At 34.5% G+C, this 24,873-nt stretch overlaps 1 protein-coding gene across 2 annotated transcripts; it reads left to right on the top strand.

The window, feature by feature from the left end:
* Positions 1 to 658: 658 nt before the first annotated feature.
* LOC118270007 (uncharacterized) lies at positions 659 to 16,063 on the top strand. 2 transcript variants are annotated; one of them, XM_035585421.2, is made up of 16 exons: positions 659 to 932; positions 1,609 to 1,641; positions 2,137 to 2,221; positions 2,429 to 2,512; positions 2,938 to 3,220; positions 5,464 to 5,535; positions 5,828 to 5,896; positions 6,216 to 6,407; positions 6,816 to 6,938; positions 9,933 to 9,992; positions 10,287 to 10,334; positions 10,899 to 10,994; positions 11,396 to 11,489; positions 12,272 to 12,321; positions 12,560 to 12,696; positions 15,920 to 16,063. In XM_035585421.2, the coding sequence occupies exons 1-16, from the start codon at positions 794 to 796 to the stop codon at positions 16,047 to 16,049; spliced, it is 1,695 nt and encodes a 564-aa protein (XP_035441314.2). In that variant the 5' UTR covers positions 659 to 793; the 3' UTR covers positions 16,050 to 16,063. The 2 variants fall into 2 exon arrangements, with proteins under 2 accessions (XP_035441314.2, XP_035441312.2); XM_035585419.2 differs by having other exon boundaries at positions 660 to 932; positions 6,213 to 6,407.
* Positions 16,064 to 24,873: the final 8,810 nt, after the last annotated feature.

Raw genomic sequence — 24,873 nt, 5'->3', positions numbered from 1 at the left:
GGACTTATTTAACTTGGGATCGCTGCATTGTGAGTCCAACTACAGAGGTCAGTTTGGAGTTCTTCAATTTAATGTATGTGCATTCTAACATTCAACCGACCCACTTATTGGAAATGGAGGGTCCGAGGGCTCGCCTTTTAATAAAATAAATGTTTTTAAAGTATTTTTCTGCGTAAAATATGTCGGCCATGTTTTTTTTGTGTGAGGAAATATAATAATATTGACGAGGCTTTTCTGATAATGCTATATTTATTTTGGAAAAAAAACAATTATATTAAAGAACCTAATATTTAAAGAAAATATCGTTTTGATAACAGATGGGTCGCTAGGTTCAAAGTATATGTATTGCTTTATAAATCAGTATTACAGATTATAGGAAAAAATACCTAAGTGATAATTTTCTTTTATTTTAAATAAAAAACAAGAGTTTGCGACTTCGATGTTGAATTACGATAAAATTTAAATATAGATTTTTTTATGTAAACTATAATAAAACACGAATGAGGTAAAAATCTTATATTTCAATAAATCCAATGCACAATGCACCAAACAGCGAACAAGCTACTAAAACAATAATCAAAATTGCGATATTTTCCAGACCAAACTCAACCGATACCCAAAAATATTGAACAAAAATGCAGCTATAAATAACATGTACCGTGTGTTACATATATAGGTAACAACATATTGAACACTTTTACGTACCAAACAAGGCGTGCAGTTGGCTTATCAATTTAATTAAAAAAAAATATCTCATTACCTTAGCGCGCTTCGGTATGGAAATGATTTCGCAATGTTCTTGGTTAAAATTGTGTTTAGTGCGGCCGCTTGTTTAACGGTGACAAATTATATTTTTGTTACGGGACAAGAAGACCAACAACAGGCACCGCCGCCTGAAGCTCAACCCGCACCACCACCGCAACCACCCCCAGGTAAGTATTATACATTATAATAAGAAACTTGATACCTAAAAAAAAATCACCCCGTATAATGCAACATCACCCTACAATGTAAGTAGGTAGACCCACTTTTCACCATTTGTGTTATAAGTCCCAAGTACAATAAATTATTTATTGTAAAAAAGAAAATGTATAACAAGGGCAGGGACCAAGAGTCCGTGGAGAACAACTGTAAATACACTTATAAAAAAAGTCCCATGTAATTGGGAGTAAGCCTACTGCCATATACCGGACAGAATTACAAATTCCGTGCTACTAATGAGAAATTTTCGAAAATCTGAAATAACCCCAGTAATATTATTACCTCGTTGGTCGGATAGTCGCAAATGCGACTGCCGGACATGGGGTCTCGAGTTCGATTCCCGAGTCGGGTAAAGTATCTTCACTACGTAGTATAAAATAAAGTCACTTAGATCTTTAATCTCATATCTATCACAACTGATTTTGATGCTGTTTTGTTTAAATACATAGATGGTTTAATTCAATCAATTCGGATTATGCTTAAAAACCTGTACAAATAATAACATCCTACACAACGCATACAAAGCCACTAGCAGAAAGCTAGTATAGAATCTTACATGTAAATCGTAATACTCTCAGTACGACTAAATTTTCAATTCAAATCTAAAATGAAAACTCTTTTTTATAGAAGTTAAACCACCACCAGACCCTCTCGATGAAGGTAAGTAAAGATATTTTTATATACTTAGTAAATATGCTACTATTTTAACTGTATAGTAATTGTACATCAATTGCATAATATTAATTAAGTTTTAATACCTACCGACATGTAAATATCAAACGAAAGGAAATTGTATTTGTAGAGAGGCGCTAAAAGACATTTGGCTAGAAATACATAGCACAACAGTGCATAACGTCCCTTAGCTAACAACACCGCTCAAGTCGAAAATTGGCGGTTTTTACATTGTAATGCCATTGGATGAAGCGCATTGCGCGTCGAACCATTCATCTCATGATATAGATTTCAGTCAATCAGAAGCCGTAATTCAAAAAATAGTGGCAGCACTTGAGTCGGTTGGCATTGCAACACCGACAGATTTTTTGATAGATTTCGTCTCGTGTGAAGTTGGTAAAAATGACTTAATAAGCGGTGTTGTAAGCTAAGGGACGATTATCATTATTTATTGCATCCGTAATACTAATTTAATTCTTTCAGGTGGACAGCCAGCTGAAGAACCGACAGTCGAAGAAAAGACAGACCCACCACCGCCAGAACACCATACATACGTTGCATTACTTGAGTAAATATTATATTTCTCTATAGTAGTGCAGTAATACTAGTAACTGGCATACTCAGAGCCATTTAATTATTACTTAAACTATTCTTTAGTAACAATTTTGTACCGAAAACGATTGCTGAGGACTGGGTTAAGCAACCATTAAATAACTCTGAGTACGGCAGGTTTTTTAGAAGTAAAATAATTCAACAATTATTTTTTATATTCCAGCATAGTTTTCGCGGATGGCAGTAAACGTACGTGTACTGGTACTATTATACACACCAATGTCGTCATTACAGCTGCTCATTGCTTGTAAGTCTCTAATTTCCAAATAAGACCATATTTTTTAAGTAACCCAGAATTACAAGTCACTTCCCATGCAAATCCTTACAATTTTCAACTTTGACAACAAATATCTCATGCTACGATACGACTGTAATGTTGTTTAAACAATGGAAATATCCTCTACGCTGTTACAGTTGTATTTATTATTTTAGTTATAACAGGAAAACGTTAGTATTAATTATTTAATTAGGATACACGAAATATTCCGAAACTTAATGTTTTTAAATATCTGTCATTTGATGTTCGGATACATTTCACTACAACGACCTCATCCACTCATTACCTGTTTGTATTTTATTGCCATTCAGGATATACGATAAATTAATACTTGTCATAATTAAAATTGACTCACATTATCAGTTACTACTTCACCATTTTTTCATTATCCCCAGCATTGACAATCATGCCAATGACGCCGAACTCACCGCATCATTCGTTGTTATTGGAACAAAAAAGATGTACGACACTGGTTACGAGAACTATTTGCCAATAGAGAGAGTTATAACACATCCGAAATATAAGGGTTGGACCGCTGACATCGCCCTGGTGTACACCTTTGCAAGTATGACAGATGACAAACCTGGCAACGTCATACCAATCATTGGCGAAAGTGCGCTGACTCCTGTAGACTCCAATGTCACCATCCTCAGTTGGGGCCATTGCAGAGATGACATCGTAAGATCATAATATAAGTTTTTAAACTGACATGGTCACTAACACTATTATTAGAACTTGAGACGGGATATTTACCATGTTTAACCTTTAACTACCGACGTGGTTTTTTTGTCACACTAGTACCGACGTAGGGCCTGAGAGGCCGCATAAATAACACTGAGTTTTGTAAAAAATATGTATAATAATACATCAAATTATAGGTCAAACTGTTAATTTGGGATTTACAAATAAAAGAAATATCATTTTTAGTAAAAATTTTTAATAAACTTTGAAATTATAACACTTTCAATCTTTAGTCCCATTTTTAACTAAAAAATTACAAGCCTGCAAAAAAAATATAAAATAACAATTTATGACTTCTTAGGAACCGTAAATTATGTTTTTCCTAAATTTATGGGTTATTAGATACATAAAAAAAAAAACAAAAAGTGTTTGGTATTCCAGAAATAAAAAAAATGTCCAATATCAAAGTTACAATCAGGACACACTTGTTTTTCGCACTGTAAACAAACATGTTTCATGCATGAGTAACATTGATATGTGAATTTTTTAATTCGTTTAGGTGGACAAGATGCACCTCAAAAATCGAAATAGAAAATGTACTTTTCTTATTTTTTCTTCGTTCGCCTCATATTGAACTAAATCTGGCATATCTGAACCGAGTATTCTATTTATTTGAATTTATATGAAAACGAGGTCTTTTAGAATAGTGTTGTATATCTGTAGGTAAACTATGTTTACCCCTCGATGTCCCAGGTACATCCATTATTCTTATTAGCAGTTTGATTTCTGAAATTAAGCACTTTATTTTGATCATAGCTCAAACAAAAAACTAACGTTAGTACCGACGTTGGGCCTGAGAGGCCGCGTCGTTATTTTAAATCGACATAACTTACCAAAACAGTATTCGTCGTTACTTTTACCACACTCGATGACGTCGGTGCAACTAAACTCGCAGCTACTGATAAACACGGGTCTCTCCTGCACTGGGAAGAGGTAAAACTAACAACTTGTCTATCCGTCACGGCCTCACAGGCCCCACGTCGGTACTTAAAGGTTATTTATGTCATCCGTGATCATGGCGCTTGCAACAGTGCCGAAATATCGGAAACTCATCGACATAAATAAACATGGCAAATATCCCGTCTCGAGTTATAATTATAGTCGTAAGATCATGTTCATATATAATTAACAGATTTCTTGTTAATTCTTGAAGGTAATCAAATGAACCAATGGAAATATCGCATACATAAAGTAAATAATCAAAAATCTATTTTAAATCTTCAGAGATGGTTAGTTGCGAAGCGTAAAGTGTACCCAATAAAGCACTTATATTCGTCAACAATTTTTCTAAGTAGGTAGAATTCAATATAGAATCTTTATCAATACCCATAGAAATTGGGCTCGCTGTCATTGCAGCGGTAAGTCCCCTCTTTGAGGAGTGGCTAGAGAGGCGCCATGGCGTCCTCACCTACCGCCTGACGCAGGTGCTTACCGGACATGGGAGTTTCGGTAGGTTCCTGTTTTTGATTGGGCGGGAGGAAAGGCCCGGGTGTCATCACTGCGAAGACCGCCCGGAGGACACGGTGGAACACACGGTTGCGGTCTGCCCTGCGTGGGCTGAACACCGCCGTGCCCTCAGGGAAGTGATCGGCGACGGCGACCTCTCGCGTCCGGCTTTGGTTCAGGCCATGGTGCGGAGCGAGGGGGACTGGGATGCCGTCTCCTCCTTCTGCGAAGCAGTCATGCTAGTTAAGGAGGAGGCGGGACGCGTGAGGGAACGAACTTCCTCACGCCCCAGCCGTCGCGAGAGACACTCCGGGCGTCGGGGATCGCGTGACGATCTCCGGCCACCGTAAGTGCGGGTCTGCGGACGGCGAGCAAGGGTAGCTCGCCGCCCGACCAGAACCAGACCCGTGCGTGCGGCGCGTTGCGTTCCGCGCGCGCCTCAAAGAGCCATCAGACCACCACAGATGGGGCCCAGTAGGGCTGATGCTTAATCCGGAGCTGCGGACAACCTAGCGGGTTTACCGGGGCTCCGGCTCGACAAGCAGAAGTAGGAACGGGGTGGTTTTTAGTCAGTAAGAGTCTGACACTCCCTCTCGCTTTGCCCTGGCGAGAGAAGTCATTGGATGATTTTCCCCCCTGAAAAAAAAAAAAAAAATTACCCATAGAAATAAAAAAAAAATATTTGCTCAAATATGGCTACTTTCAACGGTTGAGATATTATTTTTTTTCTAAAGGCAACAAACACTCGTCATCCAATCCACGCAGGAGAAAATAAACGTATATGTTCTACTGAAGAAGATAACCATGTAAGTGTTTGCATGGTAATTTTAAAGCTTTTTCTAAGTATATATTTTGTACAACGTAATGGTTAAACATTATGTGCACAACATATTATGTCCGCTTTTTCACCAATTGAAAGCTAAAGTATTAAGAAGTTGCATTAGCTATCTATACCTAATTATTGTTATTTACCCGTGCAATGCTGGGACAAGGAAGGAAAGTATTGAATATCTCGTATACAATTCTCTTACTCATGTTTAAACTTATACATAATTTCCTTTTTAAAGTCTTAATCTATTCTAATATTGTTTTGACTAGGATTCCTGCGAAGTAACTCCACATCCTCTGAGGCAAGGTAGTTCTACGGAACAAGAACGCAGCAGTGAGGTAAGCTCAAAATATGTTTAAAATAATTAATTCATTTAAACATAATTTTGTAAATGTAGCGACAAAACCAGAAATAGGGTATGTCAATAAGTGTTTAACGCGCGATGTTCATTAAAAGACGTATATTCCTAATAGAAAAGAAAGGTAAGAAGGTTTCTAAAGAAGGGTAGAAAAACTTAAATTTTATGAGAATTAAAGAACAATCCTCATGACAATCTTTAATTGCCATCTGTCACATAACTGTTAGACGACGGAACTCGCCTAATTTCATTTAAAACTAGAGACTAACAATACTGATTAAAAATTTGCGATTCAGCAGGACGGATTCCCACAAAGATCTCAGACTGATAAAAAAACAACACACGCTCCTACAACCAGGCCGGGCATATCATCGAAATCTGCCCAAAGGCTATCCCAGTACACAGTGCGGGAGAACTATAAAGAAAGATCACACGAACGCCAGGGATTAACGCTGTCCAATCGCTATTTGTCACGTGAGTCAAAACCGAAAGTAAGTATAAAATAGTGGTAAAAACTATTGAATTTGAATAATTGTAATATATAAATAGTAGTTAGAGAAAACTCGCCTCAAGCCATGAAACCACTACAGATGGGGCCCAGTAGGAGCTGCGGAATATCTAGCGGGTTTACCGGGGCTGCAGCTCGAAAAGCAGGAGTAGGAACACGGTGGTTTTTAGTCAGTAAGAGTCTGACACTCCCTCTCGCGTTACCCAAGGCGGGAGAAGTCATTTAATGATTAATCAATCCCCCTTAAAAAGTTAGAGAAATAAAAGAAAAGATCCATTTCATTTTGCTACTAAATATCATTTTGTAACAAATTCTAGCACGCTTCGATAGTTTCGATAGTAAGTACATTGTTTTTTTTTAATGTATGTTACCATTTTGTTATGGTTTTTAGAAAGCTAAATTTACCCCAAGTCCCTTAATACCAATAAGGATGGAAGACTCATATCCGACGAAACAACGACAATTTCGACAAAATTCATCCGTTCTCAATGGAAATTTGGACTACGAGTATGCGGTAAATATTTTAATAATTAAGTGACATAACATATTTTTGATAAGTACCTAGGTATTTGGACACAATGGACTGAATCGTTTCTATTTAGGTATATGTAAAGATACTACATTTACGTCATTTATATTTTCTGCCAGTGGCTTCGCCTGCATTTCCGTGGGTGGTTGTTTGTATACCAAATTTCATCAAAATCCGTTCGATAGTTTTAGCGTGATGGACGGATAAACATCCAAACAAACAAACATTCTCATTAATAACAGTTATACATGAATAAAATATTAATAAAACTAAATAAATGTTGTGAATAAAAAATATGAAATCGGAGTACCCATAACAAGAATTATTAAATAAACTAAACTATATTTGAATAAAAATCTAAATCAAAATAAAAAAATGGCACTCTAATGGTAGTTCAGTATGAAATAACTGCCATGCTTCAATTGTTTGGTAGAATAACAAAAAGCAAATCCGCCCAGAATAGTGCATGTTTTTCAATCACGTAATAAAAGTCGGCGAGGCGTGAGAAAATTCATAAAACTCATGATAATAAAACACTACGCTAATTGGATCGATATACGTACTTTGCACTCACACATTTGCACATTTTTTATTTTATGGTTCCACAGACCGATATGTTTATTTTTAGGGTGACTCATTTTTATATTCAATTTTCCATTCTGTTTTTTGCAATATAATGTCATGTTTCATCATGCATATTCTAACGTAAAGCATTTATCCGGAGCTGCGGACTACCCAGCGGATTTACCGGGGCTCCGGTTCGAAGGGCAGGAGTAGGAACGGGGTGGTTTTTAGTCAGTAAGAGTCTGACAATCCCTCTTGCCTCACACAAATCGGGAGAAGTCATTAGATGATTAATTTCCCCACAACAAAACCCTAGAACACTTCTCACACATCTCACATTTCTCACAGATGGAATCACAACATAAACTTACATAATTAACACAAATTAAATAATACAGAACCTTACATCTATACATATAATAAAATCGTAGAAAAGTGCTGTCTGTACATTGAAAATAAAAATAAAAAAAATAGCAGGGGTTATTGTTATGTCGATGTCGAACCCAAAAATGTAATTAACTTTTTTTTTGTCTGTTTGTCTGTTTGTCTGTTTGTCTGTTTGTCTGTTTGTCTGTTCGTCTGTGCGCGCTAATCTCAGAAACGGCTGATCCGAGTTGGATGCGGTTTTCACGAATATATTGTGGGATGCTTAAATTTACATTTAGTGTTTGTTTCATGTCAATCGGTTCATAAATAAAAAAGTTATGTCAAATTAAAGAATCACGTCGAACATTCTATGCTTATACCATTAATCTCCGCAACTATTTGACGGATTTGGTTGAAATTTGGTACAGATATAGTTTAGAACCTTAGAAAGGACATAGATATATTTTTATTTCAAAAATCAAAAAATAAAATAAAAATAAAAATAAAAATAAAAATAAAAATAAAAATAAAAATAAAATAAAATAAAATAAAATAAAATAAAATAAAATAAAATAAAATAAAAATAAAATAAAAATAAAATAAAATAAAATAAAATAAAATAAAATAAAAATAAAATAAAAATAAAATAAAAATAAAATAAAAATAAAATAAAAATAAAATAAAAATAAAATAAAATAAAAATAAAATAAAAATAAAATAAAAAATAAATTTATTCCGGACATACAGCGCCATCTATTGTTCAATTTCGTACTTATAGTACGGAATTGAACAATGTCGGGCTGTTCCTATACTCCGTAGATAGATGGCGTTGATCGCGCAATGGTGTAATTACAATTGTTCAGTTCATGTTATTGTTTTAATTCATTGGAAATTTGTTTTTACAAAATAGTAAAAAGCAATGAAAAATATAACATAATACAACTTTTAGTACAAAGAAAGCGCTCTAACGGAGTATAGATAATTCTATGTCGATCGTTACACGACTTCGGTTCATGTTATTGTTTTAATTCATCGAAAAAAAGTTAACAAATAGTAAAAAGGTATGAAAAATATTATATCAATATAATTAAACTTTTAGTACAAAGAAAATGCCCGAACGGAGTATAAATAAATAATCCAAGTTGTCTTTATCCTCGATAGATGGCGTTGGGATCGAAATAGATTGCGCTATGGTTTTGTTACAATTATTTGGTTGGGTATCGGCCGAGCGCTTCGGTACTATTGTAGAAAATGTGTATTATCAGTCGTATGATTATTTGTCTGTAGTGGTCCTGCTGTTTCGTATATTCTAAATTGGTTTCGTTGTATTTGTCAATTAATAAGTTTATTTGTTGGGTTTTCCTGGTTTTCTGGTTAAACTTTTTAACGTAGGTTTAGTTTGATATCGATTATTAGTAGTTACTGTAGTTAGTTTTTTTAATAAAATTGTAAGTCTAATTTATAATTAATTAGATTATTATTTAAATTAATTCGTAATTCGTAGCTTTCTTTAGTTTTAAGTTAGTTTTCATCTTAAGTTCGGAAAGATTATAATATTTCTTTAGTTAAAGTCCGTTTTTAAACTATTTTTCAATGCCCTAAGTGAGTATACATCTATTAAAATCAAACGCAGAGCTCATTATGTTGATTTTTGAAGAGTTCCCTAGAATATCTTCCACATCTCATTTTTGAAAAGATCCCGCGAGATCGGGAACTCTTCATCATCATCATCATCATCAGCCTATAGCTATGGGAACTATGTGGTTAAAACCAAAAATTTGCCGGAAGTCACTATTCCACGCGAACGAAGTCGCGGGCAAAAGCTAGTGGTAAATAAATACATGCATAGACAGATTGAGGCAAAAATTTACTTTTATTTCGCACCTAATTGCAATTGCAATTAGTTCACACAACGTATTCAATTGTCACTGTTCTGTTGTTAAAGCACTCACTGTAGGTACTTTTTTATTAAAACATTTTTTTATAGTTTTTTGGTATAAATAGTCATAAGGACTTGGATAAAAAAAATATCACTTTTTTAAATTTCAGCTTCTTGGGGTGCAAGTAAGGGCTAGAGCAAGAAATGATGAACAGACGGATAAGTACGGGGTAAAATACATATATTTGATATGACATACAATTAATTATACAGAGCATATGTTATTATTATAAAATATAGCTTGACAAATATAACCTGACTGCCGCTATAGGAGACCCAATAAAAAATACATTATGTCTCATGTAGTTCGCTGCGTTCCGGGGGTTAAAGTAGGAACAATCAACATTTTAGTTAAAATTAAAATTTTAAAATAAAAATATGCCTAAATAGTTACAATAATATAATGGGAAGTTATACCAATTATTTTTATATCTAATATTTTACTTTCTTTTCACTATACTTAGGTTCCAACTATTCGAGTGTCCAGAGTCCCACGTAACTACGCATCGATGGTATGTTTTTTTTTATTAAAAATATATTATTAACTTTTTATAAACGGTATAAAAATCGCTAAACGTGTTGCTAGGCATATTTCCAGAACAGCGGAACGGATTTCGCTAATTCTTATAGTTAGGGGAAGGAATATAAAAGAAAGAAATAATAAATACGCGCAGGAAAAAAAGGAAGGATGAAAGAAAGTTTACAGGGTCCACTATTTAATATTATAATAACTGAAAATAAACATACATACATACATGTCATATTTATAATCTACTTAATATGTGACTTATATATATATATATATATATATATATATATATAAAGTATATTATATATATATATATATAAAGTATATTATATATTTATATATATATATATAATATACTTTTAAAAATCAGTATTTAGTTCCCATTTTCTTGATTATAACGTCGTGAAACTACTAGCTCCAATAATTGAACTACAAATGTAACTACTAATATAGCTTTTAACCGTATTTTTATCATCACAGATGACAAGAATTTAATACTTACAATATAATTATTTACATAAAAATATTATACTCTATTACATTGCAGAGGAATAGAACCGATAAGAGAAGGGAAATAATGAGAAGAAGACCAAGTTTAACCAAAAAACGTCATTACGGTGGGCGAAGGACAGTTGAACCAAAGGTACAATCTTTAAAACACAGACTTAAAAAGGGATACTTACCATGTTTATTCGTTTTTGTAAGTTGCTGTGATCATGGCGCTTGCAATAGTGCCGAAATATCGGAAACTCACAAAAAGTAATAAACATGGTAAATATCCCGTTTTTAAGTTCAAATGAAAAATTCAATTAGTGACTATGTCAGTTTAAAAACTTATATAGATTTTAATTAGTGTATCAACACTAATTACAGCCACATCAGTGGCTGTGGGTTTATAAATATGATTTAATCATAAATATGATCAAACATTTTATTCATTCCTCAAATAATTTAGAAGTGTATGTATATTTAAATGTCACACTCTAAAAAGAAAGGCTCAGAGTTAATATTTCGTAAATCGATAATAATTTATTATATTTCCAGGATAACCATTTGACAATTGAAATCTTCGGTTTTGTAAACGTTCAGACTTGCAAGAAATTAGTTGACAGAGCATTACCTGCTATATACGCAATAAGTAAGTCATCTATATTAATTACATCTTTATCTTAAGACCGTAACAAGCCATTTCTGTCTCCTCCAATTTTATTTAAGTTGATTGACCCCTATAGTTGAGCCATTACAAACGTGCAAACTGTCACGTCAAACGAATGTGACAATGCCTCACAACTCGCAAAAGTGTGAGCGAGAGATCTGATAAAAATGACTTATTACAGAACAATTACAGTTCGCACGTTTGTAACGACGTTGGGCCATATGGCCAAATGGTATTTAAATAGATGGGCAATATAGTTGGGCATGTAGTCAAATGGTATTTAAACAACTGAATAGAAAAATTGATGTACGTAAGTGTTTGACACTGACCATTGATAATTTAGTAATGTCAATTCCACAAATTGACTTTTCTATTCGCTCGTTCGTCTAGCATTTAAAAGCCAATTGCCCTAATTTTATCAAAATATGATAGTAAACAACTAGTTACTCATAATATATTCATCAAATTCTATACAAAGACTCCCACTGAATGTAGATGTAACTGAATCCAGGCTTCATTAAGCTCTACAATTACTAACTAATTATAACAATGCAACGTGTAACATCTAATTATTCAAATTGTAATTAGATATTAGATTCATACGTGTTATAACGTACTAGTGTTTCAAATGCTAATAACGCTATATATATACAGCCAATGAGAGCTCCAGAAATGCTACAACGCTTTACAGATACAGCCAATGAGAGCTTTAGAAAATGACGTGATATTGATACTACTGCGTGCTGATTTGATTATGATTTCAGATACGAACGAAGTTGTTTGTTATGCAGCTGAAGAGCACTACATAAGCGATGTAGGTACATTTCTTTAATTATAAATAAAATAGACAATTTTAAGTTCAAGTTACATTAATTATTATATTTATGGCCATTAAACTGAACCCTGATTTTAGAGCATCTTAGTAGAACTGCAGAAAATAATCACAATTATATTGCTTCAAGAAAAATATACATTACTTAGAAATGTTGAATGAATACAATCCCTCATTGTTCATCATCAATCAACAATAAACTCTATTCTATTTCGTTAAGGATGATTCTGGAGCACCGGCTATCCGTCAAGGACATTTGGTGGCAGTGACCTTGGGCGGGGTGGAGTGTGAAGGAGACCACGTGGCTATCGGGATTAAGATGAACTGCTTTTGTTCCTGGATAGCTGAAAATTTACCGTAAGTTGATTTATTTCTATAAATATACATTCATTCTAAAACACGGTTGATTAGAGTATTTTACTCTTAGGTTAAATATTCCCTTATTCACAAAGGTGTAACAAAATGTTGCAAATATTCTTCACCTATCCAAATATTGAAATAACCACAGGAAACGAGCTCTTACTTTTAACTTATCATACTGTTAAACATAGTAAATGTAGATTTGTTTGTATTACTTGCGGTAGAAACTATTTAACTGCACCTCAAAGAGACTTACCTTTCTGCTATGATGCTTTGATCTACAACTGTTTGCATAAAACTTCTGCTAACATAATATTATGACGTGGAAAAGCTTTACAAGTAACTAAATACCTCGTGATATATAAAGTAAAATTTATAAAGTATACGTGTATTATGCAACGCTCAAATATTTACATTATACTGTATATATGAAACTCTTCCATTACTCACTGTCTGACTGACTAACTGACTTACGGACAACGCAAAGCCGAAACCTAGAAAGCTAAAATAATTTGCCATAACAGGCGTTGCACCATAGGGGCTGCGTAGCAGGTCTAATTAGAACACTCGGTGCCCCTTATCGGCGCTGAAGGTAGCCACCGAGGTGATTTTAGTGAGATAAAAATCCCACACTCCCTAGTCTTATCTCCTAAAAAGCTAAGCGCTTCTCGAAGGTTCCACTGTCATCAATAATCCAACCAATCAAAGTGCTGAACGCTGCGCTCTCATTTCGATTATTTTAAACGTAAAGCAAACTGTTTTATTTGAGCTGCCTACAAAATACCCTTACATTGAAAATAGGGATAAAATATCAAAATGGATGCAATCTGATAAAGAAGTCACCTTCAAATTGACTAGGTACTTACCGTCGAGTCATTTTATTTCCGCGTTCTCGTGAAAAACGTCGTATTTACGTACGTACGGGTAGTTACGGACGAAGACTGGTTTTGGTAGTGACAAGATTGAATGGAACGGTTCTGCAGATGTGAGTGACGTTGATCGCACATCGCCGCCTTATTTCAAGACTTGATCGGTGGCGGAGTCAATTTAAGCAACTCTTGTTGTTTCGTATTCTTATATTGGCTTTTGGGGCTATCCTGTTAAAATTTTATTATGTAGGTATATGACTTGACGACATGTTTTTGAGTTTAATTTGAAAGTAATGGATATTCAGCTTAACTACTTTAATAATAAGGTCGAAAGGGTACCTTGTGTGTTAAGTTTTTCAATGTATAGATTATTTTTCTAATTGCCTATTTGCTTCAAAAAGTCGAAGAACTGATATAATAAACGGCAATGGTAAATGGTACATTTCATGGCTTCTAGTTTGTTGATTTTTTTTCGTAAATATAGGTATGTATCTGAGACTTTGGGAAGTAACTGAGCATATACATCTTACACGAATAACAAACTAGATAATAATAACATAATCAAATGATGTAAAGAAACCTTAATTTATGTTTGAAGCAGGTTTCATTTTCACTCATTTTTCTCTCTCTTTCCTCAATATTAACATTGAAACTCATTATCGTGATCTCATATAATTAAAATGATCATAATAGGTACTGACAAATGAAGAATTAAATATAAATTCATAGCTTTTCCTCATTCATTTGTTTAATTCGTAACTTTCAGGAAAACAACGTGAAACATGAAACGCGGAAAACATTTAAAAATACGTGATCCTTCATGATTGTCGGGAAAATGTTTATTTCAATGTGATTTTATTTGCTTTACATAATCTACTTAACCAATTGGTAATTGGGAGAAACTTTTTATAAAGATCGGGATGAAATTTGGAACAGGGGTAGATTATGGTATGGTATGGTCACGGGAACGCGGGCAAAGCCACTGGCAGAATCTAGCAAAACCACAACAGACACAGATCATAGTCTGTTTCATAAGTCATTTCATTGTATCAAGTAATTCCTCCTATACTAAAAGTATTTAAAACGATATAGTTACCATAGTAACTGCCAACTCAACTTCAGAAGACACTTAAAATCCAATCTTATTACGTTATCGACTTTTCTAGAATACCTCTCAAAAAATAAAGCTACTAGACTTATAAGTAAAGTAAGAAAAAATACAGACAACCGCATTTCAATCTACCCCAAAACTTTCAAATCTTCAACGGAATTTCAACTCTACAGTTTTAGAATAAAGTTAAAAATGGCGTGACCATGTTTTGGTTAACTTGACGTGTGGCTTGTCAGAGCTGTCAATTACGTCGCATTTTGTACTGGGGGCTCTCATTCACTTGTTATTTTGTTTAAAAATACGCCACCCTGGTAATTCTGCATCAATTTTAAAATTAAGTTCTTACATACTATCTAGTTTCTTTTTCGTCTGTGGTTCTTTTTATTGAGTTGTTTATATTTCCTTTTTTATGTATTACTAGCTTTCGGCCTGCGGCTGCACACGTTTTTTTAGGGGTTGCAGATTTCCAAAAAAAGAAAATGCCGATTTTTTTGTTACTTACAAAATAATCCACATTCCAAATGTTTTTGCTTTTTACCTTGAAAATTGCAGATGTTCTATAGTATACAAACGTCATTTTTGAAAATTCAGATGTTAGAAAGCGGCTAGAAGCCTGTATCACTTCCCTGCCCCCCACTTACTTCACACAAAAAATCATATTATAAACTTGCTCTGTTAAGACGTAAAGAAAAAATAAACAAACAAATACACTATTCCATTTATAATGTTAGTACCTATTAGTATGGATTTACTTAATTTGTGTGATGATATTCATTAACATTTCATTAAATATTTCCAAACTTAAATCTCTTAAATCGCTTTAATACAAGTTTTAAAAGTAACTTTCACTTATTCTTTTAAGTTTTTGCCAGTGGTTGGCAATGGAGTAATTGAGACACGAGATGGTTTTGGTCTAATTTATTTGGTACACAGTAAAGGCTTATATACTATGTTATACGTGCTATCATATACACATTAGTTAATCAGTAATCCTATCTATGCTTGTGCCCTATCTTTATACGTGATAATATTTTATGTGCGATATAGTCGCTACAAGTTCTTAGAAAAAATTGAGACCTTAAAATATTTTGTCCCATTTTCTCAATTCTGAGGGAGTTACGGTATGATCATTAAGATCATTAAACAATTAATTTATTTACCCATCCCTGTATTTTAATATAGTTTTTTTTTATTTGTTCTCAAAATAAAAGTTATTCAAAATTACGTTTTATACTTACAGGGAAAAAGATTTAAATTGGAAATGCTGTCACAATTGCTGCAGCGGCTCAAACGGCGAAAACAAACCGCATTTGCTCCGCTCCCCTCCACATCCACCACAAAGAATCAAATATTTGTATAAACATAAATAAACATTTTACAATAATTTGTGTGTTCTCATTTATATAAAGTCCTCTAGTACAGAAAAATTACTTAAAATTTTGCACCCTAAAAATGTGTTTCAAAAACCGTAACCCCCGATTCCTTTATATATGTAATTGTTAAATTAATACTTTATGGATATAAAATATAAGGTGTGATATCATACAAACTCTTCTATCGTTAACAGTCTGTTTCTATTTACTTTTGGATATACACCTCTTTAGTAGCTCTACATATCATTCTTTCATCACCATATCGACGACTTCGACTGCACGGTTGGTGCTGTGGCTGGGCAACTGACTGCCGCGAAACGCGAACGGAACAACTCTTTGTGTGATCCACAAATTGTTGTTTTGGGTTTGGGTGTTATATGTATTATGTGAAATGAACCCACGACACAGGATAAAATCGTAGGGGTCACGGGGTAACGAAAATATATAAAAAAGTGACCCAATTAGTCTTTTTTTTATATAAATTATTTTAAAAAGTATGTGAAATTAGCTCTAATTCCATTAATTTATCGTTACTACAAAACAGCTGAAAAACTCTATTTTTGATTGACAAAACAGAAATTGTTTATTAATACCATTCTATTTTTCCAGGAGTCCCGTAGATTATGAATTGAAATGCTGCCATAACTGCTGTGGCGAGACAAAGGGCGCTCTTTTTAGACAAGCACATGAACCCAGAGTTAAACAAGCGGTAGATACCGAAATACTAATTTATTTAACAGTTTTTCATTTCTTTCCCGACCCTCCCATTGATATGATGAATCCCAATTAAGGTCATTAATGCAAAAATGGCGTGTCAATGCCATGCAATCATAGTAATCTTTAAATAGGTAAAACAACATATTATACCGTAATGTGCACCATTGCCTACCCCGTCAGGGATAAAAAGCGTAACGTTGCGGTGCGTAAAATAAAACGCACAATAGATGCACTCTTTGTATTGTTAGTTTAATTTTTTTATTAGTTAGTCGTAGGCTTAATTACCTAGCTAAGGTCAAAGACGCAATACTTATTACTAGTGACACTGTCAATCTGTAGCATCAGCTATTGACGAGTACAGATTGACAGTGTGAATGAGAAACGTCGAGTGAGTATTGTAAACCATGTATTATGTTGCATTGGTAGCATATACGACTCAGGTAGTGGACAGTGTTACTAGTAAATACACATAAAATATCTAGTCACAATAGCATCCGAACATTGATAGTTTTGTGAAGAAAAACAAAGAAAAATCAATATTCTAAAGGCATTGAACTAAAGGCCACTAGAACACTACTTAAGTACACTGTAAAGACACGCTTCCATCACGGCCAATTTATTCTAAGTGCTCATCAGTCATTCCGGTACTACACAAATTTAAACCATGCAAATAAGCTTACAGTGTCCCGTAATAAGATTTATAGCGACAAGCTAATCCATTCGGAATCCGATTTGTCTGTTTAACACCGAATAAAAGCATTTTATAAGAAATAAGTCAGGAGAAAAATTCGATGGGTATCGGATTAGTGGGAAGATAAAAATGTTACAACGTTTAGGTACGAAATAAGAATATAAAATAATTATTTTGGTCTTGTTCAAGTATCTTGGTAGCTTAGTTATTTGTATACAGGACTCTTTATTAAATTATATTTAACTTCGGTATTAAAAGATGATGAAGATTATGTCAACATTAACATAGTGAGTATAACTTGGGTGTTTTCAAGGCCCGAATGAACAGATTGTTCATGGGTAGACGTACTCCACCGTAAGCCGCATCATCACTTACCACCAGGCGAGATAGCGGCCAAACGTCGTCCCATCAAATATATATAAAAAAAAATTAACACGTTAATTATTATATGTTATCGGCTTACTCACGGCTGCTCATGAATATGAGCCTCTAGCATGGCTTGAAACTAATCGAGTTCCTCGTCAAACAGTTACGTGAGTAAGCTGATAACATATAATAATTAATTTAGTATGTCTCACGAAAGTTACAATAAAATTTAACACGTTCTCTGCTTACCTCTTCGACAAAGAACAATAACAATAAAATGAGACTGGTGAAAACTGCGCAGTTTTACACAAATTCTTTGGTTCAAGCGTACGTGCAAATGTTCCGTGTCGTTCAGAATATCACGTACGAGTCGTACGAGTCGTACGACCGACACGACGGAGCGACGTTCGAGGCAATGTCTTGCGTAAATGAGGAACGGACGGCTTGGGACGTCACACGTGATTATTGCTGAATACTGTGATAGTATCTAGTGTAAATATGATGGATTTTGGTTTCTTTTCGTTTGTTGTCATAAAGAAACATTTAATACAGTAATAGAGAATTAGGATTAAATTAAAGAAGGTTTCCACAAATGCTAGGACATAGTATAAAACAAAGTCGCTTTTTCTGTACCTGTTTCCCTTTATATGCTTAAATCTTTAAAACTACGCAACGGATTTTGACGCGGGTTTTTTTAATAGATAGAGTGATTCAAGAGGAAGGCTTATGCATATAATACATGCATAATATATCACCATTCCATGGGAAGCTGGGGCGGGTCGCTAGTAATTTATAAACCAATATTTTTTCGAATCTTAACATCTATAAAAAGTGATAATGCTGCTTTCAATTCCAAAATCTACAACAACACAAAAATAAACATAAATCAAAATACATCCCTTATCAACACAACGCAAACGAATGTACATTTACATACGTAGCTCGCAGTTTATCACAAAATAAAGGGGACCCTTGCGAAAGTATCACATTTCCTGTGCATCGCCTGGCTTTGATGTCTTGGGACCTATTTCAAGTCCCCTATCATTTCCTGTCTAGACCGATACGTTACGAATCGATATCCATGTGAGCCTTTTCTCCAGCTTTACATTTACGAGAAAAAATATCGGCACGATTGGTAAAATATTGATGAAATATATGGGACAGAATAGCGTATGGTGGGAAAACTGCATGGTTTATTTTTTATTTTATTATTGTTAAGGGAGGAAAGTAATTCTATAACTTCTCCCGCCTTAAGCGAGGCGAGAGGCTTTTGGGCTGGAGCCCCGGTAAACCCGCTAGGTAGTCCATAACTCTGGATTTAATGGTTAGCGTAAAGCCTACCTAGGGTAACGACTTAACGAGTCACGGGTTAGATGCGTGCATCAATAAAAAGTCTAACTAAGTAAATAATTATGTACTTAACATAATTATTTAAACTGGCATGAACCAGCTAAGTTGCGTACTTTTGGAGGTCAGATAGCAGTTGATCAAAATATGGTTCAAATCATCCAAATCTGGCTAAGACTATGACCAAAATAATTCCGAAAAAACTAAGGCTAAAAAAGAAGATTCACTATTTTGAATTTATGAAAAAACTTAGCTCGCCAGTGTATTCGCCATATGTAGCGAAGAAACTATGTTCGGAACATTGAATACAGTTCAAGATTATGTCTTGTCCTTATATTGAATCGTTGAAAGTGAAGTTGTATAGGAGTACTCTGAGTAAATCCTTAATAGTTTTCTGATTTACTACTAAAATATTGTAGGTACTATCTAATTAAAACTATTTTAAAGTACAAGACTCTCCTAGTATTTAGGGGGCTTTTAAATAACTACATATTATTACCTATGATCAATTGAAATGTAAATCCATGCTTCCAGCATTTTCTTTTCATAAACTACATCCAAAAAAGACATACTTTTCATCATTTTTCTTATATAAATCCAAAAAAGACACTTTTTGATTAAACTTACTGTACCACGTTACTGAATTAATCTAGTAAAAAGAATTTGACTATCGATGAATCTTCTAGACGACTTGGTCACGGGACATTTGCTTCAATACAAGTTTGTGTAACGTTTGTTACATCCGCTTACACATAGCTGACTCACCACACCCCCCATTACTTAGTAGACGCTAAAACAATTGAAAAATACCTGACTCAACTTTCCCCATGAAAAATAATACCATTACCGTACATCAAGCAGCTTAGATACCCACATAACTTCACCTTCTTTAATAAAATCCTATACGTAAGAAACGAAAACACAGGGAGAAGAACAAGCGGAAAACACGAATAAAATGTAACGACCATGGGAAATCACCCTCATTAATACGTGCAGATATCTATAATCCCGGCGCTTCTGGATTGCTATATTCTCTACATCAATCTATTTCCACGTAATCAGACCGGACCCGAGTCCACTAATTATACTGTAAATACCCGTACATTAGGTGTATCTCTCACGATCGCAGCTTAACAGATTAGCAGACCGGCATCAATATAGACCGGTGTACGAAGAGTTGAGCCTCGCTGCTATGTCCCGGCAATTGCTCTGGTAATCCGAGATCATATCCCTGCTCACGACAATGCAGCGATTATTATCCGGCCACAATGCTCCGGTATTAGCTTTGAGTCTCGAAACTCGACGATCGATGCACATTCGCTAAGTACTATCATGTGTTTTGTGCGATGGTTGTGAATGAATATGAGCACTCCGAAAATGTATTGGTTTTGTACGAGGTGGAAGAGAAATTGTCATTTTCTAAATTGAGTCTAAACAAAAGCTTCATTTTAAGCTGAATTACTTTTGACCTGTCCTCAATGACTTTGAGCATTTGATACAACGGAGCAAATACTAGGAATTCAATAGAAAACATCCTGTAGAGAAGGAAACACGACGGTATCGCTGTAACGGAACATCTGCACCTGTATCTTTAGATAGCGACTATCTAGTCTAGGTAATGTACAAGAAAAGACTATACTGTAATACGAGAGAACAAGACTAATATGCAGGATAACTTAGTAAAAGTTTTTGCCTCTTACATTCTAACTTAAAGTTTATGAATAGACCCAATCTGTAACTAACATCTGTTTTACAAAGAATTTCATGAAACTGAATTTCTATGAAACTAAATAACTGAATATGTAACTTCACGCCTGTCTCCCATGGGGGTAGAGACAATAGAACGCTGATATGATACGAAATACTACTTTAATACAATTGAAAGGCAGTCTAGGGCATGCATTTATAGCTACTACACCTCAGAACAGTTAGTATTTCTACCACATATATTTACGATGTAAATATACCAATCTTGTACATACTTCCGATAACGGCAAATAACTTGTCCAGCCTTGAGCGGTATATACTTAAGTCATGTTCCCAATGCCTTCAACCACAGCTCCTAAGAAAAATATTCAGAAGCAGGTATAGCGCCACCTTTACTTTGACTCTAAAAGGATGGAACTGGAAAATTGTTGAATATTTTCTGATAAGCTGAGAAGTGAAGTTTGTGGAAATAGTTTGAGCGTGAACATTTTTATATCGTAAGCCAGTGCAAGGTTGTTAAGTGTTCGTTAGGCTGGATTTTGTATTAGAATAAATTGAAAATCAAAACGAGATAAACGCAAAACTGTATAAGTCGAACTATGTGCTACGGCGTAGCCGATGTTCGCTACGACTGCTACGCGCTACGCATTTGTAGCTAAATGTTTAATTTACTGATATTCTTTATTTTCTTACCACAAAGGCGTTATGTCCCTATCAAATTCATTCAATTCAATAAACTATGGACCATAACGAGACACTGTAACGAAAAGCAAAACAACATAAAATTTTATTACAATTTTGACGCTGCAAAATTCACCGCAACACTACCCAAGAGTCTGACATAGTCACTTAAATTTAAAACATGCTTACTTATATTACAATGTGTTTTCACAGCTTAATCTCTAGGGGTTTTATGCAAATATTTAGTATCAAGTGACCAGGGTTAGTTGTAAACATCGTAAGTGTGCGACATAACGCGATAAGCCACCGGCTATTTGCCAGAAAAATATGGACTGTGCAACGTGGACCTAGCCACGCGTGGCAGGATAAAAATCGCAGTCATTCTATGAATTTAAATTTAAAAACTGGCTAGCGTTAATGGCCGGATTTAAATAATTGGTATTTTAGTGATGTAAAAAGTGTAAATACTTTACTTACTACCGACTACTTACTTATTTCCTTCAAAAATATTTTAAACTGATATTATCCATTTCATGTTTTACAATTTCAGACTGAGCTATAGAAAAACAAAGTATGTTTATTTTGTTACCATTCCTAGCAGGTACGGTTTATTATTAGCCAGTTATTTTTCTTCTTACGCAAGCCTGCCTTCTACACGAGCTAAATCCGTACACCGAGTCTCCGACTAAAAAGGGATCAAACGTAAAAGTTAACTCAACTTATTTAATAAAACCTCCTTTACGTAAACTGAGGAGCAACAGAGCTTCACCACACACTACACTACACAACTAGTTGATTAAACAACGCAACTAGTGATGTTTACCGACTAGTTCTAATCGGCCGCCAATAATCGAGTGCAGTGCATACAGTTTAAGGCTTACACTATGTTCCTTAATACGTCATGGCGCAGTTTACCCATGGCCGGGCCATTAGTTTGCGAGGATGTTTGCACTGCGCCCTCTAATGGGTTCGGTGTACTTGCAATATATAGCCTGGACGGCTTTTATTGCACCCCAAGATTATTTAAACGGCCGCAGGGAGAGCCTCATAATTTGTGCGCTCTCCGCCTTAGAGCGCCTTCAGTCGAGCGTAACGAGATGTTGTGCACTTATTTTAAGACGTAATTTAAATTCAGTTTATTTTTTCTCCGCTCCTTATCTTAGTTTACGGTTAGCTTGGGACTTGTTTAGGTTTCATAGCCGATCCGAAAAGTCTGGACACAGTTTTATAGTTAGAAAATCCTTTTAAAATATAACGAGCGAAACTTATAAGTACCGTCTAAGGAGATGCAAGACCCGTACAAATCCCACTTAAGGAACTACTACGATAATACGTAATTTCCGTCATTACGGAAACTCGACACTAAAGCGACATGGCGGTATAAAAATATCTCATATTAGCACAAAGTTTCCCTATTTAATACAGCCTCGGGGCAAGTTGCGAACTCCCGCCATTTACTTGCTCTTGTATTACCATTCGCGAGACTATACTTCGAAATATGGCTCAAGTTTTATTTAAACGTCACTAGCATACGTACAACGACCTCTACAGAGATTAGCTCCTTTCTAAGTTTTACAATTTGTAGATTATTTCCTGAGTGGTGTAGGAAGCTGTTTGAAGCTTAAAGTAAACCTTAATATTTATAGATTCACAAAGTAAGCTCAAGTTTATTTTGAGATGAAAGTCTGAAAGAAGAAAAATATTATTCAAATATTTGCTCTTCGTTTAATAAAATGTATGTATGTATTTTTTTAACTCCGAAAAAGTTATATATTATCTATCTAGCTATTATACTACGTTGATATTTTTTAGTTTTAATCATAAGGTAGTTTTACTGATATTTATCCCAATGTTTGCCCTGGTTTTCTTGGTTCGAAATAAACCCTCCGTGTCTTTTGTAATCCACTGTCACAGCGTTTCAGTTGTCTTGTTAAGGTAAATGGAATTAACTTGATATTTGTCGAGACACATATGCAGGTATCTTACTATAGCATAGTAGTCACATATACCTTTGGGACGCTTTCAAAATATCTGAAAAAACATAGCTCATTTATTTTATAAGAAACGCTTGAAAAAGAAAGCCATAATACTTAATATGTTTAGTCACGGGACAGTACAAATAAAACGGAAACTTAAAAAAACTTAGACACTTAAAAAAATTTGAATAACTCTATATTTAATGTATGCAGAAACCATACCTGTTTCATATAACCTAAAGATAAAATCAACGATATAAAGTCACAAAACAAACTTTCCATCAAGATTCATCTTAAAATCTGCTACAACAACAACTTAACAACGATTGCCTATAACGATGTATTTCTTAACACTTCCATCTCATACTTAAAGGAGATCTTATCTAACGTTTTACTAGAAACCACTCGCCTCGGGTTTTAGAATAACTTTTGAAGGAATACAAGGAAAGTCAATTATCAGAAGACAGAGTTCGTATACGTCTGAGTGACACGAACACACCACTCGCGACTTAAAATCCAAACTGATAAATCCCACTTTAGAAAATTCACGATAAAGTTAAATGCTACAATTTCACTTCCATCCTATAAAGACTTAGAATCCTTTAAGTTATAAGCTCTAAACTGTGGATTTCCGAAAGTGCAAAACCAGACAAACTTGTTAAAGTTAAACGAAAATATTTTTATTACAGATTGGAAAACTCGAGGGATGTGGTTAAGGAAAGAAGGTGAAATGTGTACCTGAGAACTTCTATTTCTAGAAACGTATTCTTGCAAATATTTCCTTAATTTATTACTGAGATTAGAATGGAAAAGGGTAGATTAGTCGAATTCAGTTTTCATAAACGAAAAAGCCAAAAACCAATTCAGCGACTATCAACTAAAATAGATTTAAACTTTGAATAAAAACGTATGAAGATTAAATTTCAATTAAAAGCGAACCACTATCGTGGTCTTCACTGTGGTTAATCTCTCTGCCAGTTAAAAGTAACGTTAGAAGTAGACAGTTAACCCTACCATTCCCGCCGCGGACACGTTCATTTCCTATCTCCTACCGATAAAATAAATTGATCGCCAGTTTAAAGATCAGCTTAATTACTTTCTATTAAATTCAATTGGTATGTCTGTCTGTGCATTCGGCTCGTTTCGTTCTCTGGTTATTCTGGGCAGAATTCCATTCTGGTCCATTGAAGCTTGTCATTAATAATTGGTAAACTGTGTTCGCTTCAATTTTATGCTTCGATGCTCTTTGTGGTCTTCGCAGAGCATTATCGTGTTAAATTTAATGAAGGCATATAATTTGGAACGGCTCAATCATTGAATAAGTTTATCTTTTCAT

Source organism: Spodoptera frugiperda, chromosome 30 (assembly GCF_023101765.2).
Source record: "Spodoptera frugiperda isolate SF20-4 chromosome 30, AGI-APGP_CSIRO_Sfru_2.0, whole genome shotgun sequence".
Classification (NCBI taxonomy): domain Eukaryota; kingdom Metazoa; phylum Arthropoda; class Insecta; order Lepidoptera; family Noctuidae; genus Spodoptera; species Spodoptera frugiperda.
Note: the sequence above shows the minus strand (reverse complement) of the source record. Positions and strands in the feature narration are given on the sequence as shown.

What these genes read in the sequence shown, in the direction of transcription:
- LOC118270007 (XM_035585419.2), top strand. Translation starts at nt 794, where the DNA reads ATGTTCTTGGTTAAAATTGTGTTTAGTGCGGCCGCTTGTTTAACGGTG. An exon ending in AACAAGAACGCAGCAGTGAG is followed by an intron (nt 5,897 to 6,212) that starts GTAAGCTCAAAA and finishes TTTGCGATTCAG; the next exon opens with CAGGACGGATTCCCACAAAG. An exon ending in TGGATAGCTGAAAATTTACC is followed by an intron (nt 12,697 to 15,919) that starts GTAAGTTGATTT and finishes TTATACTTACAG; the next exon opens with GGAAAAAGATTTAAATTGGA.